The sequence below is a fragment of the Piliocolobus tephrosceles genome, chromosome 8 (assembly GCF_002776525.5).
Source record: "Piliocolobus tephrosceles isolate RC106 chromosome 8, ASM277652v3, whole genome shotgun sequence".
Lineage (NCBI taxonomy): Eukaryota > Metazoa > Chordata > Mammalia > Primates > Cercopithecidae > Piliocolobus > Piliocolobus tephrosceles.
This window is the reverse complement of record NC_045441.1, coordinates 44330991-44349420: the sequence shown is the minus strand read 5'-3', so window position 1 is coordinate 44349420 and position 18430 is coordinate 44330991. Positions and strand designations below refer to the sequence as shown.

Here is an 18430-nt window from a genome sequence, read left to right as displayed (position 1 = left end):
TTTTTTTTTTTTTTGAGAGGGAGTCTCGCTCTGTCTCCCAGGCTGGAGTGCAGTGGCCGGATCTCAGCTCACTGCAAGTTCCGCCTCCCAGGTTTACGCCATTCTCCTGCCTCAGCCTCCTGAGTAGCTGGGACTACAGGCACCCGCCACCTCGCCCGGCTAGTTTTTTGTATTTTTTTAGTAGAGACAGGGTTTCACCGTGTTAGCCAGGATGGTCTCGATCTCCTGACCTTGTGATCTGCCCGTCTCGGCCTCCCAAAGTGCTGGGATTATAGGCTTGAGCCGCCGCGCCCGGCCGAAAAATGCATTTTTTAATGAGTGGTGGTCAACAATAATTTGCAACTATTGCTTTGGCAAAGTTGACAAGTTTTTTTTCTGTAAAGGGCCAGATAGTAAATATTTTAGGTTTTTTGATCCAGATGGTCTCTGTTGTACTCAGCTCTGCTGTTGCAGGGTGAAAGCATCCATAGACAAAGTTTTTTTGGTTGTCTTGTTTTTGAGGCAGTCTCTCTCTGTCACCTAGGCTGGAGTGCAGTGGTGCAATCTCGGCTTACTGCAACCTCCGCCTCCCAGGCTCAAGTGATCCTCTTGGCTCAACACTCAGCCTCCCGGGTAGCTGGGACTACAGGTGTGCACCACCATGCTCAGCTAATTTTTGTACTTTTTGTGACTACGGGTTTTATCATGTTGCCCAAGATGGTCCTGAACTCCTGAGCTCAAGCAATCCTCCCGCCTCTTATGTAAAAGAATGAGTGTGGCTGTGTTCCCATAAAACTTTATTTACAAAAACATGTTACTCTAGACTACATTATTTTTCATCCAAAGAGCCTACAAAGCCAAACAAGGTATGTGGAAAGGAAGTCCCATGACTGGTCTAGGACATCTTGGTGCTGACTTCCAGTTCATCTGATCCCAGCAGTGTACGAGAGTGCTTTCCTCCTCATGGACCCAGCGGTGTATATTGCCAAACTTTTCGACTCTTGCTAATCTGGTAGGCAAGATAATTTGTGTAGCTTTAATTTGCATTTCTCTTATTATGACTGAGTCTGAACATTTTTTCATATGTTAAATGTATTTGAATTCCTTTAAGAACTGTTCATAACCCGGGAGGCAGAGGTTGCAGTGAGCGGAGATCATGTCACTGCACTCCAGCTTGGGCAACAGAGTGAGACTCTGTCTCAAAAAAAGAAAAATAACTGTTCATATTATTTTTATTGGGCTGTTGGCCTCTTATTAATTTAGAGGAGCATTTTATAACATTAATGGATGATCAGCTCTTTTGACATAAGTTGAAAATATTTTCCTCCATTGTTGTTTATCTTTTTACTTAGTTTATTATTTTACCTCATGCAGAATTATTATTTTATACCATGCAGAATTTTTGGATTTGTGTGTATTGAATATATATGAATCTCCTCTTTAATGGCTTCTGGATTTTAAATCATAGACAGAAAAAACTCCCCCATTCAAGGTTATAAAAGATTTCTCCCATGTTTTCTTCCAGGTCTCTCTCTTTTTTTGAGAGAGAGAGTCTTGTTCTCTTACCCGGGCTGGAGTGCAGTGGCGCAGTCTCAGTTCACTGTGACCTCCATCTTCCAGGCTAAAGCGGTTCTCATGCCTTAGCCTCCTGAATAGCTGGGACTACAGGTGTGCGCCACTGCACCCAGCCTCTTCCAGATCTCTTATAGTTTCATGTTTTATGTGTAAAATCTGTTTCCTTTGGAGCTTATCTTGGCTCAAGGGGTAAGCTATAGATCCAATTTTGTCTCTCTCTAGATGGCTACCTACCATATATGAAGAGGTGCACATTTCAAAAGCATCAGTTGTCTCAACACTTTACTACAATGCCCACTTTTCATCTCCTAATTTGAAATGATGCCATTATTTAAAATAATGCATTTTTATTAAATGCCCACAAGTATTTGGGTTTACTTCTGACTTGTCTATTCTGTTCAGTTGGTCTGACTTCATTAATGAAATTTTACTGTATATTTTAAATATCTAGTAGGAATAATCTCCCTTATTGATTTTCCTTTTCAGAATTTTCTTAATAATTTTTGTGCTTTGGATTTTCCACATGAACTTCAGATAAGCTTACCTAGCTTTCCTCTCAAACTCTTGTAGGCATGTTTATTTTTGAGATGGACTCACGCTGTTGCCCAGGCTGGAGTGCAGTGGTGCAATCCTAGCTCACTGCAGCCTCGACCTCCAGGGCTCAGTTGATCCTCCTGCCTCAGCCTTTTGAGTAGCTGGGACTACCAGCGTGCGTTACCACACCTGGCTAATTTTTCTTTTTTTTGGTAGAAATGGGCTCTCAACCTTGTTGCCCAGGCTGGTCTCAAACTCTTGGACTCAAGCAATCCACCTGCCTCGGTCTCCCAAAGTGCTGGGATTACAGGTGTGAACCCTAGCACGCAGCCTGCAGGCACTTTTTATGGAATTGTATTACATGTATAGTAGGGACATTGCCATCTTGGCATGCCTATTTATTCAAGTTTATTTTTGTGTCTGTCAGAAGTAGTTAAGTTTCTTCTATGAAGGTATTGCCTATCTCTTGTTGAAGTTTATTCCCAGGTGTTTTTTCAGTTGCTGTTACATGGGTGCTTCTCTTCCATCTTGTAATCTTTTTTTTTTTTTTTTGAGACAGAGTCTCCCTCTGTCGCCCAGGCTGGAGTGCAGTGGCCGGATCTCAGCTCACAGCAAGCTCCGCCTCCCGGGTTTACGCCATTCTCCTGCCTCAGCCTCCAGGTAGCTGGGACTACAGGCGCCCGCCACCGCGCCCGGCTAGTTTTTTGTATGTTTTTAGTAGAGACGGGGTTTCACCGTGTTAGCCAGGATGGTCTCGATCTCCTGACCTCGTGATCCGCCCGTCTCGGCCTCCCAAAGTGCTGGGATTACAGGTTTGAGCCACCGTGCCCAGCCCCCATCTTGTAATCTAACTGGTAGTTGTTTGAGCCTTCACCTTTGTTCCACCTTCAACAGTCTACTTATATGGCAATACATTCATATTGTGCACCTTGCCTGCTCCATGTAAGAAATATCCAACTCATTGTAACACTCTCCTGCCTTACTCACATTCTGCCTCTTTCTGACCTCTTCTACATCTCCATTTCTTTAACTCTTTTGGTCTTCTAGTTTTAAGTCTTCTTCAGGCCTCATTCTACTTCCTGTCACTTCTTAGACTTGTCAAATCACTTGAATTAACTCTCATACAGTTTCACACAGTTTTCCTCCAACAGTCCCCAAAATCTAACACCCTCAGCCCCTGTCCTATAAACCCTTTCCAGTGCTAAATAAAACAGGAGAAAGAGCATACTCATGCAAATTAGAAACCCCAGCTATATGGGGCAGAGTCTCACTGGGGCCTTCATCGCTGCTCAGTGCTGCCTCTGCTTGTCTTTGGTTAGCTTCCACTGACCCTTTTAAGCTTCAGCAAATGCACCATGAGTCCTCTACCTGCCTTCCCAATTCCCCTACACTCAACAAAGGACACTGCTTCCTAATTTGCCAAGAAAACAGAAGTCACCATGTGTGAACTCCCCCAAATCTTCCATCGACAAATTTACTGATATATATAGTCACCCTAAAGTCTTTCCCTCTAATCTTCTAGAACCCTGCTCCATCTCTTGTAGCTTTTTTTTTTTTTTTTTTTTTTTGAGACAGAGTCTTGCTCTGTCACCCAGGCTGGAGTACAGTGGTGCAATCTTGGGTCACTGCAACCTCCGTCTCCCAGGTTCAAGTGATTCGAGTGCCTCAGCTTCCCGAGTAGCTGGGATTACAGGTACACGCCACCACATGCAGCTAATTTTTGTACCTGTAGTAAGAGACGGGGTTTCACCATGTTGGCCAGGCTGGTCTTGAACTCCTGACCTCAAGTGATCTGTCCATCTTGGCCTCCCAAAGTGCTGGGATTACAGGTGTGAGCCATTGCACCCAGCTGTATCTATTTTTAACTTATCCTCTCTACTGGTTCCTTCCCGTCAGCATTATAAACAAGCAAAATTGTTCCTTAGAACAATTCTTTTGTTTTTTCCAGACAAGGTCTCGCTCTATTGCCCAGGCTAGAGTACAGTGATGCCATCATAACTTACTGCAGCCTCGACCTCCTAGGCTCATGATCCTCCCACCTCAGCCTCCCAAGTAGTGGAGACTACAGGCTCATACCTCCACATCCCGCTAACTTTTAAATTTTTTGTAGAGACAGGGGTCTCATTATGTTGTCCAGCCTGGTCTTGAACTCCTGGGCTCAAGGGATCCTTCCACAGTCTCCCAAAGTGCTAGGCATGAGCCACTGAGCCTGGCCTAGAACAATCCTGTTTTGACACTACCTTTTATTCTGGCTGCTAATACCCTCTTTATTATTTCCCCTTCCCACTCCTCACTCTAGCTAGCTGCTGCTGCTTTTTTGTTTGTTTGAGACAGAGTCTAACTCTGTCACCCAGGCTGGAGTGCAGTGGCGCAATCTCAGCTCACTGCAACCTCTGCCTCCCAGGTTCAAGAGATTCTTCAGCCTCCGCCTCCCAAGTAGCTGTGATTACAGGCACCTACCACCACGCCTGGCTAAGTTTTATATTTTTAGTACAGATGGGGTTTCACCATGTTGGTGAACCTCAGGCTGGTCTCAAACTCCTGACCTTGTGATCCATGTGCTTTGGCTTCCCAAAGTGCTGGGATTATAGGTGTGAGCCATGAGCCACTGTGCCCAGCTCTCACTCTAGCTGCTTATAAGAATATTACACACTTGCTAGCTCTAATTTTTTCTTTTTAAACCTCCCCCTGTTGTTCATGCAACAATGTACAAACTGACTGTTCTTCTAGTCATACCCCGTCACTTCTCTCAATAATATAATTCCCAATCTTCTTGCTGCTAAATCACTGGGTATTTTCCAGGTCTCAGCTTAAGAAAAGATTTTAGATAAATAAGCACCAGCAAATGTCAATAACATTGAGGCATGCAGTACACTAGTGGGCGTGCAGAATTAGGCTGCATAAGCTCTGTCATTCTCTTAGCCTCCTGACACACAAATGTTTTACTACATCCTCTCAGGGGAACCACTGACTTTGTTTCACAGGATACTGAAGAAATGCAAGCAGTCTCTTTAGAGAAGAGGTTAGGCAGCCTGTCCCTGATAAGAGATGTGAAAAAAAAAAACACTTGCTCAAGCTTATCTGTGAACCAAGAGCCTTGGGCATCCACATATAGGTGCACAGTGAAATTTCGAAGTTTTCTGCTTATTTGTTTGGAGACAGAGTCTCACTCTGTTGTCCAGGTGGGAGTGCAGTGGCGCAATCTTGGCTCACTGCAACCTCTGTCTCCCAGATTCAAACGATTTTTCTACCTCCATCTCCTGAGTAGCTGGGATTCCAGGCACATGCCACCACATGTGCCTAACTTTTGTATTTTTAGTAGAGATGGGGTTTCACCATATTGGCCAGGCTTGTCTTGAATTCCTGATCTCAAGTGATGGTCCATCTCGGCCTCCCAAAGTGCTGGGATTATAGCCATGAGCCACTGCGCCTGGCCAAAATCTGGAAGTTTTCCTAAGTTAGCAATTATTTTTTCGAGTTAGGGGTCTGTGGAGAGGGACACAATAGGAGATAGTGTGGGTTATACCGATGACAGCATATGTGCCTGGGGGAAGGAATAGCTCTGCTCTCTGCTGTAGGTCCCTGCCCTGGAAATTTACCTGAAAAGGGAGTTCTCTAATTTGTTCCTTTAGTTTCCTACTCCCCAGGTTTGGGGATGTGGAAGGCTGTAGAAATATGTCTCAGCATTGTCAGGGAAGGTGCCCGGGCTTCTTGACAAAATGTCTTAATTACCAGTTCTATTCATGGAATGTGAGCACTGGTTAGGTGAAAATTCTGGTTCAGTGCGGCTGAGAGATCTCAGAGAGGCTGAAACAGGAACAAGGTTTTCTTTTCTTTTTCTTTTTTTTTTGAGATGGAGTGTCACTCTGTTGCCAGGCTGGAGTGCAGTGGTGCGATCTCGGCTCACTGCAACCTCTGCCTCCTGGGTTCAAGCGATTATCTTGCCTCGGCCTCGTAAGTAGCTGGGACTACAGGCGCACATCACCACGCCCAGCTAATTTTTGTATTTTTAGTGAGACGGGGTTTCACCATGTTGGCCAGGCTGGTCTCAATCTCTTGACCTCATGATCTGCCCGCCTTGGCCTCCCAGTGTTGGGATTACAGGCGTGAGCCACTGTGCCCAGCCAGAAACAAGGTTTTCTACCTAAGATCACTTAGAGCATTAAAAGCAAGAAGGACAGCCAAGTCAAGTCAACTTGGAAAAGCCAAAGAGTTTGAATGACAGAAAACCAAGTCCAAATGATGAAGCCAGATATCAGAGCAAAGAGCCAGAATGGGAACTCACAGAGATGGAGTAGGTTCACCTGGTGTCATGGACCAGAGTAGAAACTACCTAACTCAGCATCTCGTGTACAGTCAGCAGTCCACTCCTTGTTAAAACAGTCAAGCAGAACATTGTAGGTGGTATGCCAGCTATAAGAAACTAACGTGGTTGGGATTTTTTTTTTTTTTTTTTTGGTCAAGAAATCCCATATTTAAGGGAATGATTTAAAGAAGACAGTATAAAGCCAACAGATCCAGGTTTCGAAATATTTAAGTAGGCTGGGCACGGTGGCTCACGCCTGTAATCCCAGCACTTTGGGAGGCCGAGGCGGGCAGATCACGAGGTCAGGAGATCGAGATCATCCTGGCTAACACGGCGAAACCCCGTCTCTACTAAAAATACAAAAAATTAGCTGGGTGTGGTGGCCGGCGCCTGTAGTCCCAGCTACTTAGGAGGCTGAGGCAAGAGAATGGCGTGAACCCAGGAGGTGGAGCTTGCAGTGAGCCAATATTGCGCCACTGCATTCCACCCCGGGCGACAGAGCGAGACTCCATCTCAGGAAAAAAAAAAAACAAAAAAAGAAATACTTAAGTAAAATGACAGCATGACACTAATAAACAAAAATATAATCTAAATTGTTTTTTATTTTTGAGATGGAGACTTGCTCTGTTACCCAGGCTGGAGTGCAGTGGCACGATCTTGGCTCACTGCAACCTCCGCTTCCAGGTTTAAGCAATTCTCTTGCCTCAGCCTCCCGAGTAGCTGGGCCTACAGGCAAGGCCACCACACCTGGCTAATTTTTTGTATTTTTAGTAGAGAGTGGGTTTCACCATGTTGGCCAGGCTGGTCTCGTACTCCTGACCTCAGGTGATCCATCTGCCTAGGCCTCCCAAAGTGCTAGGATTACAGGCATGAGCCACCGCGCCCAGTCATAATCTCAATTCTGACAGGAGAATGTGGACAAAATACTGGGACTAGAAATGGAGAAATGGAAAAATGATACAAAAGAGCTACTTAAAAGCACTTTACTGCAGAGTGTAACAGCCAGTCCATAGGGATACATATCTTTAGGAGAGTAAGGAGGAAGAAAATGCAGAAAAGGGGCAGGGGGAGATACAGAGAGAGGCTGGAAGAGACACGAATCGTGTGTATCACAAGCCAGGGTGGAAGAACATTTCAAGAAGGGAAAGTCAACACAATTCTAACTGGCTTTGTAGCCACTGGATTTGACTGGAAGGAAATTAGTGGTAATCTCCAAGAAAACAATGGTAGTAGCAGAGGTAGGAATCGGGGTAGTATCACAAAGGAGAGCAAGAGAATTAGAAATTAGGCTGTGGGTTATAGACAAGTGTCAAGAGTTTGATGATAAAAGGAAAAAGAAAAGATGAAAAATAGATTAAAATGGCATTAGATTTTTGACATGGAAAAGAAAGCTTTTTAAAAAATTTATTCTCAGATTACTTCTCATAGAAAAGAAAGATTTAAAGAATACTGAGAGGGGATGTGTAAATAAAAAATATGAAGAAAGTGCTGTGTGGATATCTGCAATATCAAAAAAAATATGAAAAAAGTGCTGTGTGGATACCTGCAATATCAAGGTATTTATGGGTGTTTAAATGGATACCTTCAAAATAACCTTTGTTTTGTGTGCATTTTTAAAACAATAAGTATATATTATCTGTTCAATGAGAAAAAATAAGGCAGCCATTTCAACTTCAGAAAAATATCAAATATGAACTGATTCTTTTCAAAAGGCTTAGTATTCCTTAAATCCCAGGGGAGATTTTTGGAGCACTCCACTGAGTGGTTCAGAAGCGGCTGTTTTCCCTTATTAAGCAGCAGTGCCCAAGAGCGTGCACTTACCTGGATGAGTGTCCAGCAGGCTGTCTCTTTCTATCACCCACTCTTCCTCTAGCTCCAACTGTGCGATTACCTCTGGCTTATAAAGCTGATACCCTATTCATGGGAGTAACATACATCTTATGAGTTTGTACTGGGAACAAAATTCTCTCTCAGACACATTCCCAACCTTTTCAGTCTTTAGAGCCTCTGGAGGGGAGACTTCAGAGGCAGCAAAATAAAGCTACCCATCTCAAACTCAACCAAGATGTTCCATCAGAGGAGAAAGAGCAGAAAACAAAGGTCTCTGACTCCAAAACTGCTTAGTGTTCTTCTGTCCCAGCCCAAACTATATTCACAAAAGCTTTGGAGGCTTCCACTAGTTCAGGAAATAAACCCATGTGAATGGCTTCCAGTTTCACAGGGATGCCATCCTCACCCAGTGCAACCAGGTTCCTGTAGTTTTCCAGCATCACGTCTCGATAGAGGTTCTTTTGGGCAGGGTACAGCTGGTCCCACTCCTCTTTGGTGAAGTCCACGGCCACGTCCTGAAACGTCAGTGATTCCTGAAACATCAAGCACATCCCTGCTCAGGCAACAACGGTTCTTACAGGGACCCTCGGGGAGAGGGTGAAAGTGTAGCACCAGGATATCTAAGCTGTTGTGCTGATAGTCTTCAGGACTCTGAGTCATTCAAGTCAAACTTTTCTTTTAAAAAAATTAGGGCCGGGCACGGTGGCTCACGCCTGTAATCCTAGCACTTTGGGAGGCCGAGGCAGGCGGATCATGAGGTCAGGAGAGCGAGACCATCCTGGAGAACACGGTGAAACCCCATCTCTACTAAAAAAAAAAAAAAAAAAAAAAAAATACAAAAAGTTAGCTGGGCGTGGAGGCAGGTGCCTGTAATTCCAGCTACTTGGGAGGCTGAGGCAGAAGAATGGCATGAACCAGGGAGGCAGGGCTTGCAGTGAACTGAGATCATGCCACTGCCCTCCAGCCTGGGCGACAGACCAAGACTCTGTCTCAAAAACAAACAAACAAAAAGACTTGAAAGTCAAAATTACTCCTTGATCTGTGGGCTGCAGAATGGTTGGTGTGTTAGTGGGCATGAAAACAGCATTAGTCTTCTTGTACATCTCCAGTAGAGCTCCTGGGTAACCAGGTGCATTGTCAATGAGCAGTAATTTTTAAAGGGATTTTTTTTTTTTTTCCTGAGCAGTGGTTCTTAACGGTGGGTTTAAAATATTCAGTAAACCATGCAGTAAACAGATTTGCTGTCATGCAGGCTTTGTTGATCCATTTCCAGCGCACAGGCAAAGTAGACTTAGCATAATTCTTAAGGAACCTAGGATTTTTAGAATAGTATGAACATTGGCTCCATCTTAAAGTCACCAGGTGCATTATCCCTTAACAAGAGTCAGCCTGTCTTTTGAAGCCATGCATTGACTTCTCCTTCTAGCTATTAAAATCCTAGATTGGGCTGGGCACGGTGGCTCATGCCTGTAATCCCAGCACTATGGGAGGCACAGGCAGGAGGATCACTTGAGGTCAGGAGTTCGAGACCAACCTAGCCAACACAGTGAAACCCCGTCTCTACTAATAAATAAAAGGAATGAATAAATAAATAAATAAAGTCCTAGATGGCATCTTCTTCCAATATAGGGCTATTTCATCTGCATTGAAACTCTGTTGTTTAGTATAGCCACCTTCATCAGTGATCCTAGCTAGGTCTTCTGGATAACTTGCTGCAGCTACTATATCAGCACTTGCTGCTTCACTTAGCACTTTTATGTTACTGAGACAGCTTCTTTCCTTAAACCTCTTATAGCTTCCAACTTTTCTTCTGCAGCTTCCTCACCTCTTTCAGCCTTCAGAGAATTGAAGAGAGGTAGGGCCTTGTTCTGGATTAGGCTTTAGCTTAAGGGAATGTTGTAGCTGGTTTGATCTTCTATCCAATCCATTAAAACTTTCTCCATATCTGCAACACAGCTGTTTTGCTTTCTTATCATTCGTGTGTTCACTGGAGTAGCAATTTTAATTTTCTTCAATAGCTTTTCCTTTGTACACATGACTTGGCTGTTTGGCCCAAGAGGTCAAGCTTTTGGCCTATTTCAAATACATTTGATATGCTCTTCTCATTAATCTTAATCATTTTCAGCTTTTGACTGTCATTCCAACAATGTCCAAAGCGTCTTCACCAGGAGTAAATTCCATCTCAAGAAACCACTTTCTTTGCTCATCCATAACTGGCAAAAAATCCCTGGTTCCTTTTAGTGAAGAATGTGATTCTTCCTTTCACTTGAATGCTCAGAGGCTATTGTAGGGTTATTACTTGGCCTAATTTCAATATTGCTGTGTCTCAGGGAATAGGGAAGCTGGGGGAGAGGGAGATGGAGGAACAGACGGATGGTGGAGCAGTCAGAACACACATTTATCAATTAAGGTTGCTGTTTTATATGAGTGCTGTTCATAGCATGTGTACCCGTGTAACAAACTTGCACCTTCTGTACACATACCCCAGAACTTAAAGTATAATTAACTATAATTTAAAAAAAATAATAATACACTTGAGGAGAGAACACACAGAAGGATCTTCTGGGATACTGGTAATGTTCTGTTTCTTGATCTGGATGAAGATTGCACGGATGAATTCACTTGGTGATAATTGAGTTTTTAACACTTATAGTATGTGTATTTTTGTATGTTCCTTTACTTCAATAAAAAGTGTAAAAAATTTTTAAAAAAATTGGCCAGGCATGGTGGCACACACCTATAGTCCCTCCTACTTGGGAGGCTGCGGCAGGAGAATTGCTTGAACTCAGGAGGTGGAGGTTGTAGTGAGCCAAGATCGAGCCACTGCACTCTAGCCTGCGCAACAGAGCAAGATTCCATCTCAAAAACACAACAGAACAAAACAAAACAAAAACCAAACTGGAGTGTTTAGCAACTTATAATCCAGCTACACTACAATACAAATACCACACCCATAAATCTCTTTGAGATCAGCCATTCTCTCCTTTGGGTTCCCTGTGAGACTGCAGTGGCACGTCACCTTAACCATTCTTAGAAACCTTGTGTTTAAGAGAGGACAGGTCCTCTGAGGCACTGCCCTGGATCCTTCTGAAGTTGTGACACAGAGTGTTATAGTCCACCCTGGATTGGATCTTTGGTGTGAATCCCTTTCTGAATTTGGTTATTATTTGCTGCTTGGACAGATGTGAATGAGAAAGTTTTCTTTCCAAACTCAGAAGTTCATTGTTCACTTATATTTACCAGTTCTTCATTGAGTTTACCTTTTTCCCTCGTATTTTACTTCAGACAGCCAGAAACTGCCAGTTGGCACTTTTAATCTTCTACTTGAGAATCTCCTTAGTAGATCATTGAGTTCATTAACTATATTCTCTATTTTCCTTTTTTTTTTTTTTTTTTTTGAGGCAGAGTTTCTGTCTGTCACCCAGGCTGGAGTGCAGTGGAGCAATCTTGGCTCACTGCAACCTCTGCCTCCCAGGTTCAGGTGATTCTTCTGTCTCAGCTTCCCGAGTAGCTGGGATTACAGGTGCAAGCCACCATGCCCGGCTAATTTTTGTATTTTTAGTAGAGACGGGGTTTCACCGTATCGGCCAGGCTAGTCTCAAACTCCTGACCTCAAGCGATCCACCCGCCTTAGCCTCCCAAAGTGCTGGGATGACAGGCGTGAGCCACCGTGCCTGGCCTCTATTTTCCTTGTTACGGAAGGTAACAATGTTATCCAACGTTTCTTCTTTGAGGGTGTTCTATCCTCCAGCTTCTAATAACATTCTCCTTACTATCCTTTGAGTTTTGACAAAGGCCCTTCGGGCTTCCATTAACTCTCCTTGAGGCCCTTTATGATTTCACTCGTTTTTTACCTTCTGCCCAGTGCTCAGTTCCAAAGCTAGTGCCCTGTGGTTTAGGTTTTTGTTTTTGCAGCACTCCACTTTCAGGTACTAAAATCCCTAACAATTATCTTGCTGCATACCAAACCATCCAAAAACTTGGGGGATTAAAATAGCAAGTATCATTTACTTTACTCATAAATCTGCAATTTGGGCAGGACCAGGTGGGAAGGTTTGACTGGGGACTGGAGGATTCACTTTCAAGATGGCTTACTCACAAGGCTGGCAAATTGGTGCTGGCTTTCAGCTGGGAGCTCAGCTAGGGCTGTAGGCCTTGGCTTCTCTCCATATGGGCTTCTCCATGGGCTGTCCGGGTTTCCTCCTAACAAGGTGGCCAGGTTTAGAGTAAACATCCCAACAGAATGAGGTAGAAGTCTTACTGCCATTTATGATCTGCCTTGAAAGTCACAAAGCTTTGCATCTTCCAGTCATAGCCTTGCTGAGATCCAATGGAGGGCACACAGACCTCCATATCTATAATGGGATGAGTGTCAAAGTCACTTGCAAAGAAAGCATTTGGGATGGGAGGTATTTTGGCCATTTTTCTGCAAATGCAATCGGTCACATTCACACCAGCAGTGTAAGAGTGTCTGTTTCCCCACAGCTTTGCTAACAGAATATGTTACACTTGCGGAAAATATGAAACTCATGGCAAATATCAAGCCTGACGATAAAATATCCAGCTTTCTCTAGTTTTAATACAAACTTCCTCGTTTTCAGTACAGATGAACACTTTTCCAGTGTTTAAGATCCATTTGAACTTTATTTGCTGTGAACTGTCTTTTTACAAAATTTTTTCTTTTTTTTTTTGAGACAGGGTCTCACTGTCACCCAGGCTGGAGTGCAGCGGTACAAACACAGCTCACTGCAACCTTCACCTCCTGGGTTCAAGTATCTTCTGACCTCAGCCTACTGTGTAGCTGAGACTACAGGCACACACCACCACTAGTCCCCAGCTAATTTTTGTATTTTTGGTAGAGATGAAGTTTCACCATGTTGGTCAGACTTGTCTCAAACTCCTGACCTCAAGTGATCAGCCCACCTCAGCCTCCCAAAGTGCTGGGATTACAGGCATGAGCCACTGTCCCTGGCCTTTTGTACCTTTTTCTGTTGGACTCCTAATCTCTTGCTGATTTAGAGAAGTATTTTATATATTAGAAAGATTAGACCACTGTAATTTGAGTGGCAAAATATTTTTTTCAATTTGACATGTGTTTTTACTTTGCTTATAGTTTTTAAATTTTTTTCCATGCAGATGCTTTTTTTTTTTTTTTTTTTTTTTTTTTAAGACGGAATCTCACTCTGTCACCCAGGCTGGAATGCAGTGGTGTGATCTCGGCTCACTGCAAGCTCTGTCTCCCGGGTTCACGCCATTCTCCTGCCTCAGCCTCCCAAGTAGCTGGGACTACAGGCGCCTGCCACCACTCATGGCTATTTTTTGTATTTTTAGTAGAGAAGGGGTTTCACTGTGTTAGCCAGGATGGTCTTGATCTCCTGACCTTGTGATCCGTCCGCCTCGGCCTCCCAAAGTGCTGGGATTACAGACATGAGCCATCGCACCCGGCCACTTTTGGTGTTTTTAATTATGGCTTCTGGATTTTCAGTTGTAATTAGAAAGTTTTTCTTTGGTGAAAGTTATAAAGGAATTCTCCCATTTTTTTCTTGCATAACTTTTTGTGGTTTCATTTTTCATATTTAAATCTTTGATCCATTTGAAGACTATTCTGATGTAAAGTATGAGGTAGAGATCCAACTTTATCTTTTTCCAGATGTTTCCCCAGAAATCCCAATATCAATTATTGAACAAAGCAGCTTTTTATCACTGGTTTGAGATGTTACCTTTATCATATGCTAAATTCCCCACGTGTTTAATGAATGGTTATTCAGTGCTTCCTATATATATGCCAGGCATGGTGCTTGGGATGTACCAGTGAACAAAAGAGACAAAAACTCCCTGCCTTTATGAAGCTTATATTCTAGAAAAGAAAGTAGACAACAAACAGCATAACTGGGTAAATTATATAGTATGTCAGAAGATAAAAGTAAAGTAGGGTAACGGTTCGAGAATGTGGGTATGGGGCAGTTACAAATTTAAATAGGGTGGTCAGGAAAGATGGCACTGCAGAGGTGACATTTGAGAAAGAAGCTTGACAGGTTAACAGTGCAAAGGCCCCAGGGCCACGTTTAAGGAAGAAGAATGAGGCCAGGATGGCCAGAATGGAGTAAGGGGAAGAAAAGTAAATGATGAAATTCGACAGGTAACAGGGCCAGATTCTACAGAACTGTTTAGGCCATCATAAGGACTTTGGGTTTTACTCTGAGTGAAATGGGAGCCATGTGCTTTAAGCAGAGGAATGACGTGATCTGATTTACCATTACCAATAGTGCCATTTCCTGGGTTCCATTCTTAGAAGTCATCTTTTTTCTTCCTTTGTTTTTACCCCTTAGCTAACCTCTGCTGTTTCTAAATCCTTTATCTCCCTCCTTTCCTCCAATGACTATACTATTTTCTATCATTGAGAATGCTACAGTAGCTTAACTGGTTTTTCCCCTTTCAACTTCTGCCTCTCACAAATTCAGTTAAGATATATAGCACCAGGATGATTTTTAATGTAGAACTGGATTACTTATTGTGTTATCTTTCTGCTTAAATTCCCCCAGAGGCTTTCCAATGCACTCAGAGTAAAAGTCAGATCTGTTTTCATGGCCACAGGCTTTGTGTATTTAAGCCCTGCTCACTTCTCCAAGCTCACTTCAAGTCATTCTCTCCCTCCTTCCACGCCAACCACAGTGGCCTTCTTTTAATTTCTCAAATATACCCATGTTTTTTGCAGGTGATTTTTAGCATATGTCCAAAATGCTCTTTTCCACTTACTTTTTGTAGGTTCTACATTTCTTTCTCATCTTAAATTTCACTTCCCCACAGTTTTTCCCTGATTCCCTAATGTGTATTCATAGCACCTTGTTTTCATTTTGTTTAAAAAACATCTGTTTTGCAATTTATTAGTATAGTTGCTAACTGTCTTTCAATAAGCTCCATGGGTTTGGGGTCAGGTCTCTTTTTCTCAATGATGTCTACCTGCCAAAAAGCGTAATTTTTGTCACATATGAAATAACCAGTAGACCATAAGAAGAAAAAAGGAAAAGAAAAAAAATTTGTGTTACATACTAGCTGCTCAAAAAATATTCATTGAATGAATCATCTTCCTTCTAAACATAATAAATGGTTCCAAAAAATTAAAACTAACTCCTTGGGCTAGAATGTGGAAAAGCAGACATGCCACCTTAGTTCTAAATGTCTTTCTATTCCTGTCTTTGGGGAGTCTTACAGTTAATTAAGAATAAACCAAATGGGCCAGGTGCGGTGGCTCATGCCTGTAATCCCAATACTTTGGGAGGCTGAGGTGGGTGGACCAGCCTGGTCAACATGGCGAAACCCCATCTCTACTAAAATACAAAAATTAGCTGGGCGTGGTGGTGCGTGCCTGTAATCCCAGCTACTTGGGAGGCTGAGGCAGGAGAATCACTTGAACCTGGGAGGCAGAGGTTGCAGTGAGCCAAGATTGTGCCACTGCACTCCAGCCTTGGTGACACAGTAAATCTCTGTCTCAAAAAAAAAAAAAAAAAAAAAAAAAAGAATAAACCAAATGAATCTATCCCTTGAAACCCAAAGACCCCAAAGCACTAATATACACCAAATAAAAGCTCAGCTCTAGCTGGCAGTCTCCTTATTGTCCCTGCTCTCACTCAAGTTTTATTTCCTGTCTGCAGTGGTACCCCATTTTCTCTAATCTTCAAACCCTACCTGCTGGTATTGGCACAAATTCAAACTCTGCCTTTTTCATGAAGTCTTCCCTCATCCCTACAGTCTCAATCAGACTTCTCCCTTCTCCCAGCACCTGTTGTATTTGTTTTCTTTTGCATTCACAGCAGCATCCAACATCATGCATTTTTGAGTATTAGTTGTATGATGTGGGTTTTAACAAGCCCCGCCATGCTGCGTGTAGCAGCTCACACCTGCAATTCCAGCACTTCGGCAGGGAGAGGTGTGAGGATGGCTTGAGCCCAGGAGTTTAAGAGCAGCTTGGGCAACATAGTGAAAGCTTGTCTCTACAGAAAACAAAAAACAAACCAAAAAAATCCCCTTCAATGAGTTTATTGGCTACATAAGAATAATGATATCACACATTATTGGAATGATAGAAATCCTATCTGAAGCAACTGAGACTGGTATCTGATGTGTTAATTTAAAAAGATGGCTAAATTAGCAATCCATAAAATAGATCTTAAACATTTTATTTTAATTTAAAACATATAAATGTGCATTCATTTTCTCATCTTTGGAAATAAAACTAAGCCTTTTTTTTTTTTTTTTTGAGATGGAGTCTTGCTCTGTTGCCCAGGCTGGAGTGCAGTGGCATGATCTCAGCTCACTGCAACCTCTGCCTCCCGGGTTCAAGAGGTTCTCCTGCCTCAGCCTCCCGAGTAGCTGGGACGACAGGCACTCACCACCATGCCTGGCTAATTTTTGTATTTTTAGTAGAGATGAGGTTTCACCATATTAGGCTGGTCTTGGAACTCCTGACCTTGTGATCTGCCTGCTGCGGGCTCCCAAAGTGCTGGGATTACAGGCATGAGCCACTGCACTCAGTCAGCTAAGCCTTTTCTATGCGTGATTTTAAAGACTGGATACTCATATCTATAAAGAAACAGTTTGTTTCATGAAGTTGGAATAAGCAACTGACACATGGGAAATGATACTTGTGGAGGAATCCTGAGAGTTTTATGATTTTTCTTCAGTGATGTAGTATTGCTAACACCTAATTTGAAACCAATTTTTCAAAAGTGACAGCATTTATCAACTCCTTCCAAAGCATTAGACTAATTTTCATAGAAACAATTCTTGTTGCACTCATACTCATCAGTTTACATAATACCCAATCAGATTATAGAATCATAACAGACTTAGGCCGGGCGTGGTGGCTCACCACGTGGTGGCTGGGGGGCTCAAAGAACCCCAGCTCTTTGGGAGGCCGAGGTGGGTGGATAACGAGGTCAGGAGATCGAGACCATCCTGGCTAACTCAGTGAAAGCCCGTCTCTACTAAAAATACAAAAAATTAGCCAGGTGTAGCGGCGGGCGCCTGTACTCCCAGCTACTTGGGAGGCTGAGGCAGGAGAATCATTTAAACCCAGGAGGCGGAGGTTGCAGTGAGCCAAGATCGTGCCAGTGCACTCTAGCCTGGGCAACAGAGTGAGACTTTGTTTCAAAAAAAAAAAACAGGAATCATAACAGACTTAAACAGGTTTTGGAAGATATACAACAGAGGCTTGAGAAACATTAATTTGTGATTGATGTTACCCTCAGGCATACTTATTAATCCCATTAGCTCCAAGCAGTCCTAGAGGCCTGGGCATCAGTCACTGTGTTTACAGAGAGAATGCAAGCATTGTTTAAATTTTAGTGAGCTATTTAACGATGATTCAAAGACAGTCCATTGTTTTCTTTTGTTTTCTTCACAACGTCCAGCATAGGTACGAATCCATGAAATTGAGTCTGGTGAAAATGCTGGAAGGAGGGAAGAGCTAGAAAGAGCTACACAGGTGAATGGAAAACGTGCTGTGGAGAGTGTATCATCTGTCACATGAATCTCCTGGGCTCTGGATTTTTGGGACGCAGTACTTCTGAGAAGTGAAAAAGTAAAAGTGCCCACATTCTGAGAACTGCAATGGCATTTCAGAGGTGAGGAAAACCGAACTTACCTGGGATCTCACCATCTGTGAGCCATCATTCATTTCTTTCTCCTCCATGTTCCCCTCCTGAGAAAAAACAGCATTCTGAGAAGGCATAACCAAGAAAAAGAGAAGCATCTTGTTAATACATGACACGAAGGCTAAATTTAATCCTGGAGATTCTGCTTTGTGTAGGTATGGCAGGCAGTACTGAGAAGCCCTCTAAGACATAAGCCTAAAGGCTGTGACGTCTCTACTTCTCTATGACATTGGGGAATTCAATGCAGAACTGTCTCTCTTCTGGGGTGCAACTCCTCGTGTTGTGGCATAGGGGAGCTCAGGGGCTTTCAGCCCTGGCTAAATACTGGTGGCAACTTGAAAAGAAGCCCTACACTCAGAGATATGGATTTAATTGATCTAGGGTGGGTCTGAGCAACAGCATTTTAAATTGTAAAGTCTCCAAGTGACTCTAAGTGTATATGAGAACTAGTAGGATGAGGCGATGGAGAGGTCATGGGTGAGGGCCCATTCTTACTCTTTACCCCCACAAGGAATGAATTCACCCCAAAGCGAACACTCCAGAGATCTGCCTG

The 18430-nt window shown here is 43.1% G+C and overlaps 1 protein-coding gene across 4 annotated transcripts in view; it reads right to left on the bottom strand.

Annotated features, from left to right (window-relative positions):
- Positions 1-18430, bottom strand: part of ZNF713 (zinc finger protein 713) — a 52742-nt gene that overhangs the window by 9952 nt on the left and 24360 nt on the right. Inside the window, exons 4-7 of one of the 4 annotated variants that reach the window (XM_023194619.3) lie at positions 17868-17942; positions 12324-12427; positions 8631-8757; positions 8216-8308 (exon numbers count right to left, since the gene is read on the bottom strand). In XM_023194619.3, the coding sequence (XP_023050387.1) occupies positions 8216-8308; positions 8631-8664 (127 nt within the window). In that variant the 5' untranslated portion in view covers positions 8665-8757; positions 12324-12427; positions 17868-17942. The remainder of the gene's footprint in view (positions 1-8215; positions 8309-8630; positions 8758-12323; positions 12428-17867; positions 17943-18430) is intronic. The other 3 variants (XM_023194620.3, XM_023194617.3, XM_023194616.3) reach the window with 3 other exon arrangements.